General features: G+C 41.8%; 1 protein-coding gene across 1 annotated transcript in view; it reads right to left on the minus strand.

The window, feature by feature from the left end:
* Nucleotides 1-979: 979 nt before the first annotated feature.
* Nucleotides 980-16,336, minus strand: part of LOC126279111 (S-phase kinase-associated protein 2) — a 124,775-nt gene continuing 109,418 nt past the window's right edge. The window contains exons 8-9 of the mRNA XM_049979595.1: nt 8,196-8,355; nt 980-2,121 (exon numbers count right to left, since the gene is read on the minus strand). Of these exons, the coding sequence (XP_049835552.1) occupies nt 1,935-2,121; nt 8,196-8,355 (347 nt within the window). The 3' untranslated portion in view covers nt 980-1,934. The remainder of the gene's footprint in view (nt 2,122-8,195; nt 8,356-16,336) is intronic.

Below are 16,336 nucleotides of genomic sequence, written 5' to 3' on the forward strand. Positions count from 1 at the left end.
ACAGCCCGGATAAGTATAATGGACATGTGGGAGGTGGTCAAACAATGTTATGCCTGTACAACCCTACGTGTACTATTTTCTAAATACAAAATTTAGAAATTCAGCTTGCCCTTTGCTGTCTTCTGCCAAATCAGATTAGTCAAGAAATGATTAAACAGAAGGCTTCAACACACTTAGCAACTTCATGAAGTAACAATTTTCTAGGATTCTCAGCATGTCATTTTGGTAAACTATGACTGCGGAATTTGTCGTATGCTTCTTGCATGGCTCTTCATGAACAGATGGATTTCTACTAATTTTCGCCTGCTTATGTGTTTTTTTTTTTTTTTAACAAAGACTGAAAAAAATTTTTTTCCTCAGTAATTTTGTCGTTAAATCTAGGTGGGTCTTTTTCATCCATAAATCACTTACTTGGCACATTTCTCAAGAGTACGATCTACACTTTAAATTTAATCTGTTATTCCTGTATGTTCATCATATTAGAACTAAATCACATCTGTTCATTAAGTGGGGGTGTTAATAGCCACCTACTTGCTCTATCCAGGGTAAAACCTCTCCTAGCCTTCTTGATGGATTTAGTAACCAATGTAACCTATACCTTTCTCCTATAACCAGCTTCACCAAATACAGACACTCAACCCAAGTGAACTATAATGTCACTAGAATGTAGCCAGCTGTGACAGTGTAGTCCTGCAGGTGGATGTGTATTCTGTTACTAGTTTGCTCAGGACAGGGACACTGTCTGGAAGCTTAAAAATGTTCTGTGTTGTTTATGCAACATTAAGTACATTCACACATGTGAGTGTGAGAACATGCAACGGGGTATCACTCTTAATGCAAGTCCAGGATGTATCTTATATGACCCATTTGTGTAACACTGTAGCTATCACACTATAGTCTACACTTTTCACACTGTTCTATTGCCCAAGTGACCACTGAAACTATGAACTGATGGGGACAAAAATTTGATAAGCAAAAATTCAAAATAATGGTTTTATTACAAACATACCACAGACTTGATGATCATTTGATCACCCAGTCACATAACATAGATCAAGTTCTATTTACACTAACCAGTACAACACATCTGAAATTTAACATAAAAAATGTTACAACCAATAGCATAAAAAGAGGGGTTGTTGCAAATACTCAGCTGATAATTCAATATTACACTTTACAAACATATTACACAGCTGAAAAGAATATTTCTGGAAGGTTTGCAACAAATTTATGTAAACTTACTCTTAAAAAAATACATACACACACACTTACAGATAAAACAGGTCTAAAAAAATATGACAGATTTCATACCCAATACGAAAATGTTTTTAACAACATATTAACAAAAATAAGCTGCAAAAATATTGAATTAAAGTCACTCCCCGGGGGAAAATTTTCTTCCAGATAGTATGCAGCAAATATACAATGTTAAATTTATCACAGATATTTGAATTTGGATTCTGTTTGGTTAAAAATTGTCTCCAATGTGCAAAATTAAAGAATACCCCTGCACAAACAGGCTTCATGTAAATCACAATCTCTAACTTTGTTATGTCCATACAAACAGTAAATACGAGTAAACCTTTGTACAAGCTTCTGGCACTAAAGGTAAGTTAATCTGATATTATGACTTGTGGAGGAAGGGACCTTAAATTCAAACCACACACATTTACAATCCTCAACCGCAGTACAACAAATATTAACTTAAACTAAATAACAATAAATAAACATACTGTCACTTCAAAATGCAAATTCTTCATTTTCACGACATCTTATGAAATACTTTTGCTTTTGAACTATTATGTATGAACACATTCTTAAGCCGTTTCACAGAAACTGAGATCATAGACCTTTCAATTCAATACTTGAGCATATTTCACAACTACTGTTCTATGAAAGTACTACAATCCAAAATCACAAGAGTCAGCAGCATGTTAGTCACGTACACGTAAGCCCCATATACTAGTGCGACGTATACCAACCGTAGGGCGGGCTACACTTGAGAAAAGGAACTTGTTTATCTCAACATTTGGTAGTTTTAACTGTATTGCTGCAAGTGCTGGCTTTTGAAAGAGGTTGAATATATCCAGGTATGCCAGTGAAGTAACTGATGCTAACTGGCTATATGAAATAAAAAACACACAAACAAAAATATTAGTCAGTGAAAGTACTTTAAACAATATTGAAGAGTAAACTTACTTTGTTCAATAATAAAGACAATTAGTGCCATCCTAATAACAGTATTTTGCATCAACAGAACATTAGGGTATGTATGAGGTTTGTCCAAAAAGTATTGGACCTTTGGTTGGCAGAAATAAATTTATTGGTTTGAAAGTACAGAACTCTCATCCGCTTCAAAGCTCCTTGGTATCATGCACACTTCTAACAGCACAGACACCTGTGTTGGTAACACTGCTGGAAAAGTCTTCTGGAATAATGACAAGTCAAGGCCATCATATTCTGCACAATGTCCTCTCCTGACTCAAATTATGTTCCTTTTAGTGACTTTTCAGATTGGGAAATAGAAGTCACACAGAGGTACGTCATAAGAGCAGACAGCCTGAACAACAACATGAATGTTTTATTTGGCGAGAAAAGTTGAAATAGACGCCCAGAAAGGATGGGTACCAAGTTTTTGCGCCTACAGATCTGACCATTTGCACTGTACAGGACCACAATGGTGAAGAATGACCTTATAATACATTACTTTGTGATCATTTGGCATCATACTCATGATGCACCACCTCATGATTGTAGTAATATTGAGGTCAAATCGACCATTTTCTTACAAAGTTGAAATTTTTATTATTTGTCCTTGGGAATGACGTGTGTCCATTGTGGTGACTGCATCTCTGTTTCTTGGTCATATCCACAAACCGATGTCTATCACCTGTGCACACAGTGTTCAGAAAGTTGGGGTAACTGCATTTTCCAACATGTCCTATGGTGTTTCCAGATGGCATTGCTGCTCCTTCATTGTCAGTAACTTTGGCCCAAGTTTTACAGATGCTCTCCTCAAGCAAAAATTGGTCATAATTGAATGTGGCAGTTCAACACTTATCTCTAACTCATTTAAGTTCTCCTATTGTGATACAGTGTCCTCCACAACCAAAATTCATGCTTGTTCAACGACATTGCCTTTTAGGCCTGTTGGCGATCAGCCTGAATGATGTTTATTGTCCACAGATGGGGCCATCTTTGACGCAGTTATACCACTCCATTACACATTAGTTGCTCTCTGCAACCTCCTTGGAAGGCAGCTGAATATTGCAAGTAGTTTCAGCTTATGGATCACCAAGCTTTTGGCAAAATTTAATACAATACTGCTGCTCCACTTCTTTCCGTTGTATTACAACTTACTGAAAACTGACGAGTGCTCACTACGTAACCTTATTCATAGGCTGATTTCCTGCAAGTAAGACATTCTGCTAGTGAAAAAAATTCACAACACAACTGCACGTGAATATCCATAACTACACCTTGGCCACACAAAGCATCGCTTTACAGAGAAAGAAGTGAATTCAATATTTTTTGAACAAACCTCGTAGTTGTCAAAATGTTCTGGTATTACAAATGCCTTGGAAACCACCAAATTTTCATTTGAAAATCACACCTATTGTATCCACAACAAAACTTAAATTATTTTCCCTTTTACAGGGATTTCAGTTGGCATTAACAGACTGCATTCAGTTATAACCTCTGAGAAATTACAACCAGATTTTACTTGCAGGACCATGACAATTTTGCAATAAGCACAGGACATGGCTCTATACTGAGAGAAGAATAAATACAAAAAATGACATGTTTGTTTAAGACGTCAATATCAAATTACTAATTATGGCTCACAATGGGGATAGTAACAGCTAAAGTTGAATGATAACTGTCACAGCACTCACATGGAATGATTTGGGGGAGAGAAATCAAGATAACTAAGTAGCATAGCTGAGTTATTACACAACTATTATGTTTGAAATTTAATTTTAATAACATGAAGTGGGCTTTAGCAGAGAAAAGAAGTTAACCACGAGAAAAGTTTTCACTTGGTCTTGAAAACAAGATTGTTGTCAAGGACAAATGGTGACTACTGTAAAAGCCCACTTTAAAACATATGCTGTACTATCTTGATAGCAAATAAAAACTTGTGCAGCACATACAGATACCTCAGAGTCATTTGCAGATTAGCAATTATTAACAAATCTCATTGGAGGGGAGATGTATAGTGATCAGGAATAAGTGTCACCAGCTTGTGAAAGCCCCAAAGCAAACTTTTAAACTAAAAATGTCATGTACAATTATACTGGTTTACCCAAAAATATGTCATATGATTTAGGTTCAAAAATGGCTAAGCACTATGGACTTAACATCTTAGGTCATCAGTCCCTAGAACTTAGAACTACGTAAACCTAACTAACCTAAGGACATCACACAACACCCAGCCATCACAAGGCAGAGAAAATCCCTGACCCCGCTGGGAATCGAACCCGGGAACCCAGACGTGTGAAGCGAGAACACTACCGCACGACCACGAGATGCGGGCCATATGATTTAGGGAAGGGAGTATGTGAAGTAAGCCAGTTTACATGAATCACAGGTAAGGTGGAAAATATTCCAATTAAAAAAGGAAATTGCATAAACTTGTTCTGCAAAATGTGTTCATCCTCAATCACTAAAATAATTCACTAATCTTCTTTGTAGATAAGTAAAATGTCATCCATATCAGACAGGTGTGGAGCTGAATGTAATGTGTTATACATTTTAATGTCAGCCTATTAGCCATTAACCAGGAATGGATTTCCAACATGCATTTGGGTATTATTGTAGCCCAGCAGCAAACATATGAAGACCCGATATTTAAGATTCACTACTTGCTCAATATGTACTCTAGTTCTTGTCAAAGAAATTGTTCCAATGAAGTGAGATTTGCAAAGAAAAGAAAAAAAAATAATTTTATGGACTGCAAGCTGAAGAATGTGAAAGATATGCATTAGTTCAGAAAGTAGTGAGACAGGGTTGCAACCTATTCCTCATGTCATTCAGTTTATACACTGAGCAAACAAAGAATGAAACCAAGGAGAAATTTGGGAAGAGAAGCGAAATTCAGGAAGAAGAGTATTTAAGCTTTGGTAATAATTTCATTTAAGCTTTGGTAATAATTTTGTAAGTCTGCAAAAGACTGCAACAGACAGTGATTAGTTTAATGGAAATGAGACTAAGTAGTAGGTAACTTTGGTATTGGGGCAGCAAACAACTGATGACAGAAGTAAAGAGGATACAAAATTTGATTGCCAATAACAAGGAATGCTTTCCTGAAAAAGAAATGTGTTAACACTGAATATAAATGTAAATAGTAAGAGACAGTTACAGCCCAAATCATAGTTTATTTTCATTCTACTGGAGGTAACTGCTTTCAGTTATAACAAGTTGTCAGATTATCTGGGTCCTTTGATAATATAACCAATACCAACTGCCTCCACCAGAATGAAAGTAAATTGTGATTTGAATGTCATTTTTATTTTAATATTGTGTACAATCACTGAAGCACAACACCTAGTATTCATAAACTTGAGAGTTAAGAAGTCTTTTCTCAAAGTATTTGTTTAGAATGTGGCTTTCTGTGGAAAAGAAACACAGAAGAAAACAGAACCCCTTTGGAATATGATGCGCTACACAATGCTGAAGAACGGACAGGTAGATCAAATAATCAACAAACAGGTACTAAAGCAAATGGGAAGAAAAAATGACGTCAATAGGGCACCTCCTGAGGAAGCAAGAAATAGTTGATGGGAGAAGGATCCCATCTTGAGTCTCCTCTGATTAGGGGTTCCGGATGACATTCCTTCCTAAATTTCTCCAGACCTTTTCCTTCACTCTTCTTTCTCCTACACTCCTCCTTCGGGAGGAAGGAAGTGCAGGTTCCTAAAGCTTGTATATGTAAAACCTTTGTGTGTGTTCTCCTGCTGCCACTTTGTGAGTGGACTTTTATCTATCCGATTACTTTAATTACATTATAAACCAAAATAGCAGTAATGGTGAGCAAATACAAATAACAGTTGGTTTAATACATTAAAAGATGACCGCTTTTATCACGAGAATCTTTAATCTAACATTGTGTAGTCAGGCTCCTGGATCAGCAGTTCCTGTATTAAAAACAGCTTATGGAATACTTTCAGAAGGACACACTGTGTATATTGAACATTTATTCACAAACACTGGTGATACATAAAAATTAAGAGTGTGTATTGTAATTTTATGGGTAAAAAATCTACCCACCATGCAGCAGCAGAAGGAAAGGCACAAAAGGTAAGGAAATATGCAAGATTTTGGACCCAGTGGCTCCTCCTCCTGGCAGAAAGATTTAAGACGGAAAAAAGATGAAGGAAAAGGACTGGCAAGGTTTAGAAAATTGGGAGAGTTGCTGAAAAGTTGCCCAGGACTTCAGGTGGGGGAGGGGGGGGGGGGGGAGACTTACCTAATGAAAAGAGAAGGAAAGGCAGACTGTTAGAGACTGCAATGGGCAAGATTTGAAAACATGAGAGCCCAGATGTGGAAGAAGGGTAATAAGCAAGACAGAGATTGACAAAATATCATGCAAGATGTAATACCACACACACACACACACACACACACACACACACACACACACACACACACACACACACACACACACAAGCAGACATATGTAAATGCAAAGAGTTTGGGGAGAGATGTCAGTCGAGGCGGAAGTACTCAGGCAAAGAAGTTGTTGAATGACAGGTGAGGTATGAGTGGCAGCAACTTTAAATTAGCAGAGGTTGAGGCCTGGTGGGTAATGGGGAGTGAGGATACATTGAAGGGCAAGTTCCCATCCCCGGAGTTCTGATAGGTTGGTGTTAGTGGGAAGTATCCAGATAACCCGGATTGTGTAACACTGTGCCAAGATGTGCTGGCTGTGCACCAGGCATGTTTAGCCACAGATTGATCCTCATTACCAACAAACACTGTCTGGCTGTGTCCATTCATGCGAATGTACAGTTTGTTGCTGGTCATTCCCACATAGAAGGCATCACAGTGTAGGCAGGTCAGTTGGTAAATCACGTGGGCACTTTCACATTTGGCTCTGCCTTTGATCGTGTACACCTTCTGAGTTACAGGACTGGAGCAGGTGGTGGTAGGAGGGTGCATGGGACAGGTTTTACACTGGGGAGTAAGAGCCAGAGGGTAGGGAAGGTTGTGTGGGGATTTCATAGGGATGAACCAAGAGGTTACGAAGGTTAGGTTGACGGCAGAAAGACATTCTTGGTGGAGTGGGGAGGATTTCATGAAGGATGGATCTCATTTGAGGGCAGGATTTTAGGAAGTCGTATCCCTGCTGGAGAGCCACATTCAGAGTCTGATCCAGTCCCGGGAAGTATCCTGTCACAAGTGGGGCACTTTTGGGGTTGCTCAGTGGGAGGTTCTGGGTTTGAGGGGATGAGGAAGTGGCTCTGGTTATTTGCTTCTGTACCAAGTCGGGAGGGTAATTGCGGGACGCGAAAGCTGTTTTCAGATTGTTGGTGTAATGGTCCAGGGATTCTGGACTGGAGCAGATTAATTTGCCACAAAGACCTAGGCTGTAGGGAAGGGACCATTTGATATGGAATGGGTGGCAGCTGTCATAATGGAGGTACTGTTGCTTGTTGGTGGGTTTGATGTGGATGGATGTGTGAAGCTGGCCATTGGACAAATGGAGGTCAACGTCAAGTAAAGTGGCATGGGATTTGGAGTAGGACCAGGTGAATCTGATGGAACCAAAGGAGTTGCGGTTGGAGAGGAAGTTCTGGAGTAGTTCTTCACTGTGAGTCCAGATCATGAAGATGTCATCAATAAATCTGCACCAAACTTTGGGTTGGCAGGCTTGGGTAACCAAGAAGGCTTCCTCTAAGCGACCCATAAATAGGTTGACGTACGAAGGGGCCATCCTGGTACCCATGGCTGTTCCCTTAAATTGTTGGTATGTCTGGCCTTCGAAAGTGAAGAAGTTGTGAGTCAGGATGAAGCTGGCTAAGGTAATGAGGAAAGAGGTTTTAGGTAGGGTGGCAGGTGATCAGCGTGAAAGGAAGTGCTCCATCGCAGCATTGCTTTTTGAGAGTCACATTTTATAATACTGGCACTAGTTCTACCTCGAAAGTATGGTAAATAGAACATATTATCATAAAGAATATTGTGTAATTACTTACTAATATCCAGCTGGTGTTATGCCATAGCAACGACTGCAAGCAACATACTCTATTTTACTTAGTTGACAAACAGCTGTTAATGTAGCATCAGTCAGGTTAATACAATCACTTAAATCCAGCTCTACAAGATCTGGACACCTGTTAACTAACTGTTCAACATCTGGAAAATAAAAGCAATAAATCAGTTAAAAAATTTATAGTATTTTTGGTTTACTTGCTAAACACATTTAGAAGTAAGTGTGTGTGTATGGCAGCGACGGCGGTGAACACGTGTGATCATTGGAAAGACCTGAGCCAATGAAACCCACAAATGTAGTTAGTTCCCTATGAACTGAAAAAGAGCACGCAAACCACTCTAACACACTTAAACTTCTGGCTTTATAGGGTAAGGCTGATGTCCGGCATGTAGGTGGGGTTGTTCTGGTGCAGTTCTATGTTAATGGATAGTGCTCTAGTCAGAAAGAGGTCAGGCTGACTGCATTGCACAATAGTGTTGGGTACGATTAATGTGATGGCTGGACCTCACCATGCATGGCTTATTACTACCCACCGTTAGGCACTCCCCTCTGTGCGCACACTGCATGGCAATGCCACACTAATTTCCTAGCAATGAACTACCAGTTTCTAGATAAACAGAATGTCAATATATCATCATCCACCTTAGTCTTTTGATATATTAGCTCCTGAATATTTTCTGTTTCCAGTACTTAAAACAGGGTGTGACTCTTGGAGATCCAGAAAGTTATGATCTACAAATTCTTAACAAAAAGAAGCTTCTGACAGTGACACCGTGAGATTGCAAACTAATACTGCACCAATTATTGTTTCTAATGGATTCTATTTTGTGAAAGTAAGCATTTAAAACAGTTAGACCTTTGATTTTGAATTTGTTAGACTAGAAAATTTTTGACAACACTGTGCATATGGTCAGCATCAAGTTCAGTTAGAATAAATATTCAGTAACTATCAGCAGCAGTCAGGATGATGATAACCATGTTCTCTGTGTTCAGAGCAAGGGGTAATCCAACCGCAGTTTATTTGACATGAAAGGTTTTGAACTTCTCAGGGTTGCGATCAATTGAGAACAGTGAGACAGCAAGTCTGCAACAGGATATAACTAACACAAAAATATATCATCAGTAATCTTTTGTGCGTGTTAAGATTTGTATGAACATTCAGCAACAATTGACTTGCCAATGATTTCCTGCTTTGACATCACAGGTATGGTGGGTACAGACTCATTTGCTGTGCAGACATATCCAAAGTGTAGAGGAGTTTTTCTTACTATCCATGTTTTGTGCCTGATGAATTTTAAAATGTAATATCAAACACAATGATCAACCATTTTATAACTCCTTCTGGTAAGGCAACTAGGGAACCTACTTATTGAAAGTAAGGCCCAGAAAACTAACTGAATCTTTCAAATATGACATGGTGTCATACTCAGGTTTCAGGAAGATTAACAACAATGTCACGGTTAAGAAGAACACACACCGATTTCTCACACTAAAATTTTGAACTGGTTTTCCTTACACATCCAGCCTGCTAGTTGCTAACTACAACTGCCACACAAATGCTCAGAGTAGGAGGGGGGCAGGAAATTTAAAAATCCTCATAAACTAGGAACATTTAATGGGATGCCCACTGTATCTTACGATATTTACAACCATTCAACAAATTCACAATTTAAGTTACTTTAGGAATACAATTCTTGGACATGAAATGAAATTACAAGATGCTATCAACTTAGTAATTAAACAGGGACCATAAAAAGGGATGATGTCACTACAACTTATATGAGGATATTGAGCCTCCAAGCAGAGCCATACTGCTTCTCATGCCTCTTTGAGAAAGCATTTTGCAAAGCCATATCCAGTAGGATCAGGTTATGCCTCGCAGTCTTCTGAATCTACACTAAAAGTGAATAAGGAACTGCTCGATTCCATGATCCAGACAAGGCTGCAACTGACAAACCAACCTAAGGCATTACTCCAAACAAATAGCAAAAGCAGCACTATTCACGATGCAGATATAGGCCCTTCCCAAGTTTTAAGTGAATAGCAAGTTTTGCCTCGTTGTAAGGAGATTGTGTTCCATGAGAGATTAAAAAAATTCTTGGTGAAGAGAGAGATGTCACAGACAGTGAAATTCCCTATCATGTAGAGAAAGAGTAGTTGTAAACTATTTCGTTCTTACAGCTTGTGTGTTACCCACTTCCTTCAGCAATTGTTTGACTGACAAACAGGTCATGGCAGCTGGTAACAAAAAAAGTGCAATTCTTTGTCACTGCCTGGGCAACTTTTCATTTGCTTTCCTGGAGAACCCTACTTCTCATTACACCTTGAACCTATACTGCAATCATCCAGGTGCTCACCCATACAATCAAAGGATTAACTCAGGAACTTTACAGTGCATTGGGATTTCTCTCTCTATCCAAAAGGCTTCAAAACTCTCCACAGTTTTTTGGTAGTTTAACCTCTGAAGAACTCATGCCTGTATCATTCTCGTGAAACAGGTAACCTAGTCAACATCCCAGTGGCAACATTCCACCACAGCACACACAGGTGGACACAAAAGAACACTCACAGCTTATGTTTTTAAATTAATGGTAAAGTTAATTAACTGTCAACTTGTGAACCTCAACTTTGCTACATCAAAACTATCACTGTTTGTATGTTTTGTACTGCTAACTGTATGGCACTGAGGCAAGACATATCGGTAAATATGCTATGGATGTAGCAAGTATTACAATCCATATAAGAAGCTGAAGAAGCCACCACCACCATTTTTTGATGCGGAAAGGTTAATAGCATGTGGTTGGTGGTTTTAATGTGGGCAGAGGTGGGATGGAACCATCAGAGATGAGGTGGTCAATATCCAGGACCATGACATGCAGGATGAGTAGGACCAGGTGTAGTGAATGGGACAGAAGGTGTTGAAGTTGTGAAGTAATGAGGGTAGGATGTCTTTGTCAATAGGTCGGATCATGAAGATATCACAAATGAACCTGAACCAGAGAAGGTGTTTGGAGTTTTGGGAGACTAGGAAGGTTTGTTTAAAGTTATTTCCGTCGTATTAGGACTGCAATCCAGCTACTCTCCTCTACATGGCTCATCAACAGGTTGGTTTAAGAGGGTGCCATGTGGGTGTCCATGGCTGTGCCACATATTTTTTTGTATGCCTTCACTTCAAATGATAAGTAGTTATTTGTCAGGTTCATACAGTTAGTAAGGCATATGAGGAATGTGATGGCGGGTTTGGGGTCTGAAAGACATTGGAAGAGGTAGTGTTCAATAATGGCAAGATCATGGGCATAAGGGATGTTGGTGTGTAAGGAAATGGCATTAACAAGACGAGTCGGAATCCAGGAGGTAAAGGGTTAGGGATGGTGAAGATTCAGTGAAGGAAGTGGTTGATTTCATTGACATGGGAGGCTAGATATCACACAATTTGCTTGAGGCACTGGTCAACGAGGGCCAACATTCTGTCATTCATGTGTGTGTGTGTGTGTGTGTGTGTGTGTGTGTGTGTGTGTGTGTGTGTGTGTCAGGGGGACATGCATTTCATGAGGGTGAGGAGGTTGGTTGGTTGGTTGGTTGGTTGGTTGTACAAAGGGATCAAAGTACAGGGACATCAGTCCCTTTTTCCTGGCACAAGCAAGGCTCAAGGTAAAAAAAAAAAAGGAGAAACATGGACCACAAGACAAGGAAAAGTAGAAGAAGGTATTAAAACCATAGAGCAGATAGTATGGGCTAGCTGACCACAATAATAAAAGAGGATGAGCCAGCCACTCTGCAACACATTAGAATGTCCACACATGTAGGGAAAAGATGACTACCAAGACAAACCGATGCAAAGAAAGTGCGACAGAGTTAAAATGGAGGGAGGGTGGCCACCTCAGAGTTGGCTAAATGCTCTCCCTTAGATGGTACAATAAAAACTCTCCCTCACGGATAAAACAGAAAACTAAGTCTGCTGTTGACGCACTGTCATCCAACACCGAAGGTAGGCTGCTGGGAAGGTTAAAAGTCTGCTGCAGAGCAGCTAAAAGTGGACAGTCCAGCAAGATGTGGAAGACAGTCATGTGAGCCACAGTGACACCAAGGTGTCATAGCAACAGAGGAGGTAGCCATGTGTTAGCTATGTATGGCAAATGCGGAGCCAGCAGAGAACCACACCTGTGAGTGGCCCACATGGAGGTCTTCCACACATTCATAGTCTCCTTAAGGGTACGCAGTTTCTTGTGCGTAACGAGATTATGCCATTCAGTCTCCCAAAGCTGAAAAACATTGTGACATAATTATGATCACAGGTCAGTTACAGCGATGTTTATCTCCAGAAGCCGTTTACACGTAGCCTGTTTGGCTAGTCTGTCGTCAATTTCAACTCCTGGGATTCCGACGTGGCCTGAGAACCACACAAACACCACGCTGGACTGTTCCGGGGCATAGATTGACTTCTGGATGGTTGCTACCAAAGTGGCGGGGGTAGCACTGGTCGATAGCTTGCAGGCTGCTCGAGGAGTGAGTACAGAAGAGAAACAACTCGCGAGGGCATGAGTGGATGTGCTCAAGAGCACGAGAAACGGCTGCCAGCTCTGCAGTGGCAAGCAGTGCTGCTCAATATGTCCTCCATGAACATACACGAAGCCAACGTGACCATCAGTCATTGAGCCGTCAGTGTAAACCACTTCATGGTCACAGTACACGTCAAGAATTGAGAGGAAGAGACAGCGAAGAGCTGCGGGTTAAACTGATGTGAAAGGTCCACACAAAACTACGACCTAGGTTTACATCATGGAGGTGTATGTGGATGGACCTCTAGTATAGGTGGTAAAGGCAAGGATTCCACTTCAGACATGAGAGATCGGACGTGAACTGTGCTCTTAAGCCCTGACCTGGGCGTCCAAAGCAGAAGATGAACCACTGCAGATGCTCAGGAGAATTACGAATGTGTGCAACGTAACTGGTGAGCGGTTGTGCACACCTAACCTTCAATGGAGGGACTCCGGCCTCCACCAGGACGCTGGTCACCAAACTCATCCTAAAAGCTCCCGTCGCTAGCCTATCACCACAGTGGTGCACTGGGTCAAGTAAATGCAGTGCTGAGTGTGCTGCTGAAACATTAACCAGACTCCCATAGTCAAGGTGGAATTGAACAAGAGCTCTGTAGTGGTGTAGCAGCAGAAGGCATTGAGGTGCTGCTAGTAGGGCATTGTGGTGCTGCTAGTACTTCCACTTCAGCTGACGAAGATGAGGAAGCCACGTCAATCGGGTATCGAAAATCAGTCCTAAGAATCGATTGGTCTCCACTACCATGAGTGGACCGTCATTAAGGTAAAGTTCTGGGTCCGGATGAACATTATGACTGACAGCAGTGCATGACAACTTCACAGCTGAAAACTGGAAACTGTGAGCTAGAACCCATGACTGCCTTGTGGATGGCTCCCTATAGGCACTGCTCTGCAACACCAGTACTGGAGGGGCAGAACAAAATGCAGAAGTCGTCTGCATACACAGAAGATGAGACCAACAGCCTGACAGCTTCTGATAGACCATTAATGGCTGCTAAAATAAAGATACATTCATTCACTACATAGCCCTGCAGGACCCCATTCACCAGAATATGGAGGCAACTATGGGAGGCACCAACTTGGAAATGGAAAGTACAGAGCGATAGGAATCTTTTGATAAAAATCTGGAGCGGGCCCCGGAGACCACACTGATAATGTGGCAAGGATATGTTGTCGGCAGGTCATTTCTTAAGCTTTTCATAAATCAAAAGAGATGGCAACCAGATGCTGATGCCTGGAAAAGGCTGTTCGGATGGCAGACTTGAAGGAAACTACATCATCAATGGTAGAGTGACCCTGGCAGAAACCACCCTAGCATGGAGCCAGTAGGCTACGTGACTCCAGGGCCGAACCCAAGCACTGACTTACCCTAAGTTTTAACAGCTTACAAAGAACGTTGGTGAGGCTGGTGAGCCAATACCTATCCACATCATGTGGGTTTTTACCGGGTCTGAGAGCTGGAAGAATGGTGCTCCCCTGCCATTGCGATGGAAAGACACCATCCGGTTGAAGATGGTTAGGAGATGTCACTTTTAATCAAACGAGATATGTTTGATCATCTGTTTGGATCTGATCTGGCCCAGGAGCTGTGTCAGCGCAATGTGCAAGGACACTGTGGAGCTCCCACTCTGTAAATGGAGCAATATAGGGTTCACTCTGATGTTCAGTGAACGAGAGGGCTTTCCTTTCCATCCCTTGTTTGAGGGTGTGAAATGCTGGGGGATAATTCTGACATGGAGGCTGAAGCATAGTGCTCAGCAAAGTGTTCGGCAATTGCGTTTTCGTCGGTAGATAACGTGTCATTGAAGTTAATGCCAGTAACACCTGTTGGGGTCTGGTACCCAAAAGCACGTCTGATCTTTGCCCAGACTTGGGAAGGTGATGTATGGCACCCAATGGCCGAGACATACCTCTCCCAAAACTTGTTTCCATCCTTTTGTAAGCTGGCAAACTAGTGCATGGAGCCGTTTAAAAGCTATTAGGTGCTGTAAGGAAGGGTGTTGCTTATGTCTCTGTAGAGCTCGCCAACACTCATTAATGGCTTCAGTGATTTCCAGCAATCACCAAGGTGCCGAGTTTCACTGGGGGCACACTGTAGAACAAGGGTGTGTTTTCCGCTGCAGGAATGATCATTCTAGTGACCTGCTCAACTACCACATCGATGATACCATGTGGGGGAGATTCAAATGTGACAGCACAGGTGAAAGCATCCCAGTCTGCCTTGTTTAAAGCCCATCTTGGTAAACGTCCGGGGGAATGGAGCTGGAGGAGTGACAGGAAATGGTCCAACACACTAGTCATTGTGGGCTCTCCAGTGGACAGATGGGTGAAGTCCTGGGCTGCAGAGGGATAAATAAATGGCAAAGTAACTACCATGAGCCACATTGAAATGTGTGGCGGACCCAGTATTTAAGAGGCAGAGGTCTAACTAGACAGTAAAGTTTCGACATGTCTACATCGGCCAGTAAGCACAGTGCCATCCCACGAGGGGTTATGGGCATTAAAATCTCCTAAGTGTAGGAAAGGTTTAGGGAATTAACGAATCAGTGCAACCATTACGTTCAGGGGTACTGCACCATCTGGAGGAAGATATACATAGCAGACAGTTATTTCCTGCATCGTCCTTATTCTGACAGCCAAAGCTTCAAGAGGTGTTTGAAGGAGCACAGGTTCACTATAGACTGAGCTTAGGACATAAATGGAAACTCCACCTGACACACTATTATAGTCACTACAGTTCTCGTAACATCCCCTATAGCTGCAAAGGGCAGGGATCTGCATTGCCAGGAACCAGGTTTCCTGGAGGGCAATGCAGAAAGCAGGTGTGAAGCTTAACAGTTGCTGTAGCTCAGTCAGGTGGCAGAAAAAACCACAGCAATTCCACTGGAGGATATCATCTTGAGACTGGGAAGGCATGAAGCATGCAAAGAGGCAGGTTACACCTCAGGGTTACCTGCTGCCACCGATTGAGTGTTTTTATCCATTCCTATTGTGGATGAGGAATCAGTGAGATCCAGGTCGTCAGGGGATGCTGAGATCTCCACCACATCTGCAGGTGCAGAATGGTGGCTAAATGGTGGTGGTGGTGGTGGCACCACCACCGGAGGATCCTTTTTCTTAGCAGGCTTCTTTGTTTGTTTGCTTACTTGCCCTCTCACTTTTCTTAAGGGGCTTACTGAGAGGACTTATCTGGAGTAGCTTCAGGCACTGAGGAGGATTGTGAAGCTCTTTGTCTAACAGCTTTCAGCTCCTTTAGCCACAGGCGAGTGTCCGCTGTGGCATTAGTGAAGACCTAGGGAGAGACGGGCCCCAACAGACCCCTTTCGCATGAGAGGAGCCAGAGGAGGCTGTTGCTTCTCTGGCTCGAGAGGAGGGACCGATGTCCCCAGCGCTGGGGGGATTTGCTCCCTACGTAGGTAACTTGGGAGCAACAGAAGGAGATTTTCCCCTCCCTCCAAGGGGAAGATGTATTCTGGAGGCCCAGAGGGGCCACTGTTTGTGGCACAGAGTGTGGTACGATTGGTAATTGCAATGGCAATGGCAATGGTAATGTAGCTGCAGCATATGT

The sequence above is a fragment of the Schistocerca gregaria genome, chromosome 1 (genome assembly GCF_023897955.1).
Source record: "Schistocerca gregaria isolate iqSchGreg1 chromosome 1, iqSchGreg1.2, whole genome shotgun sequence".
Classification (NCBI taxonomy): Eukaryota; Metazoa; Arthropoda; class Insecta; order Orthoptera; family Acrididae; genus Schistocerca; species Schistocerca gregaria.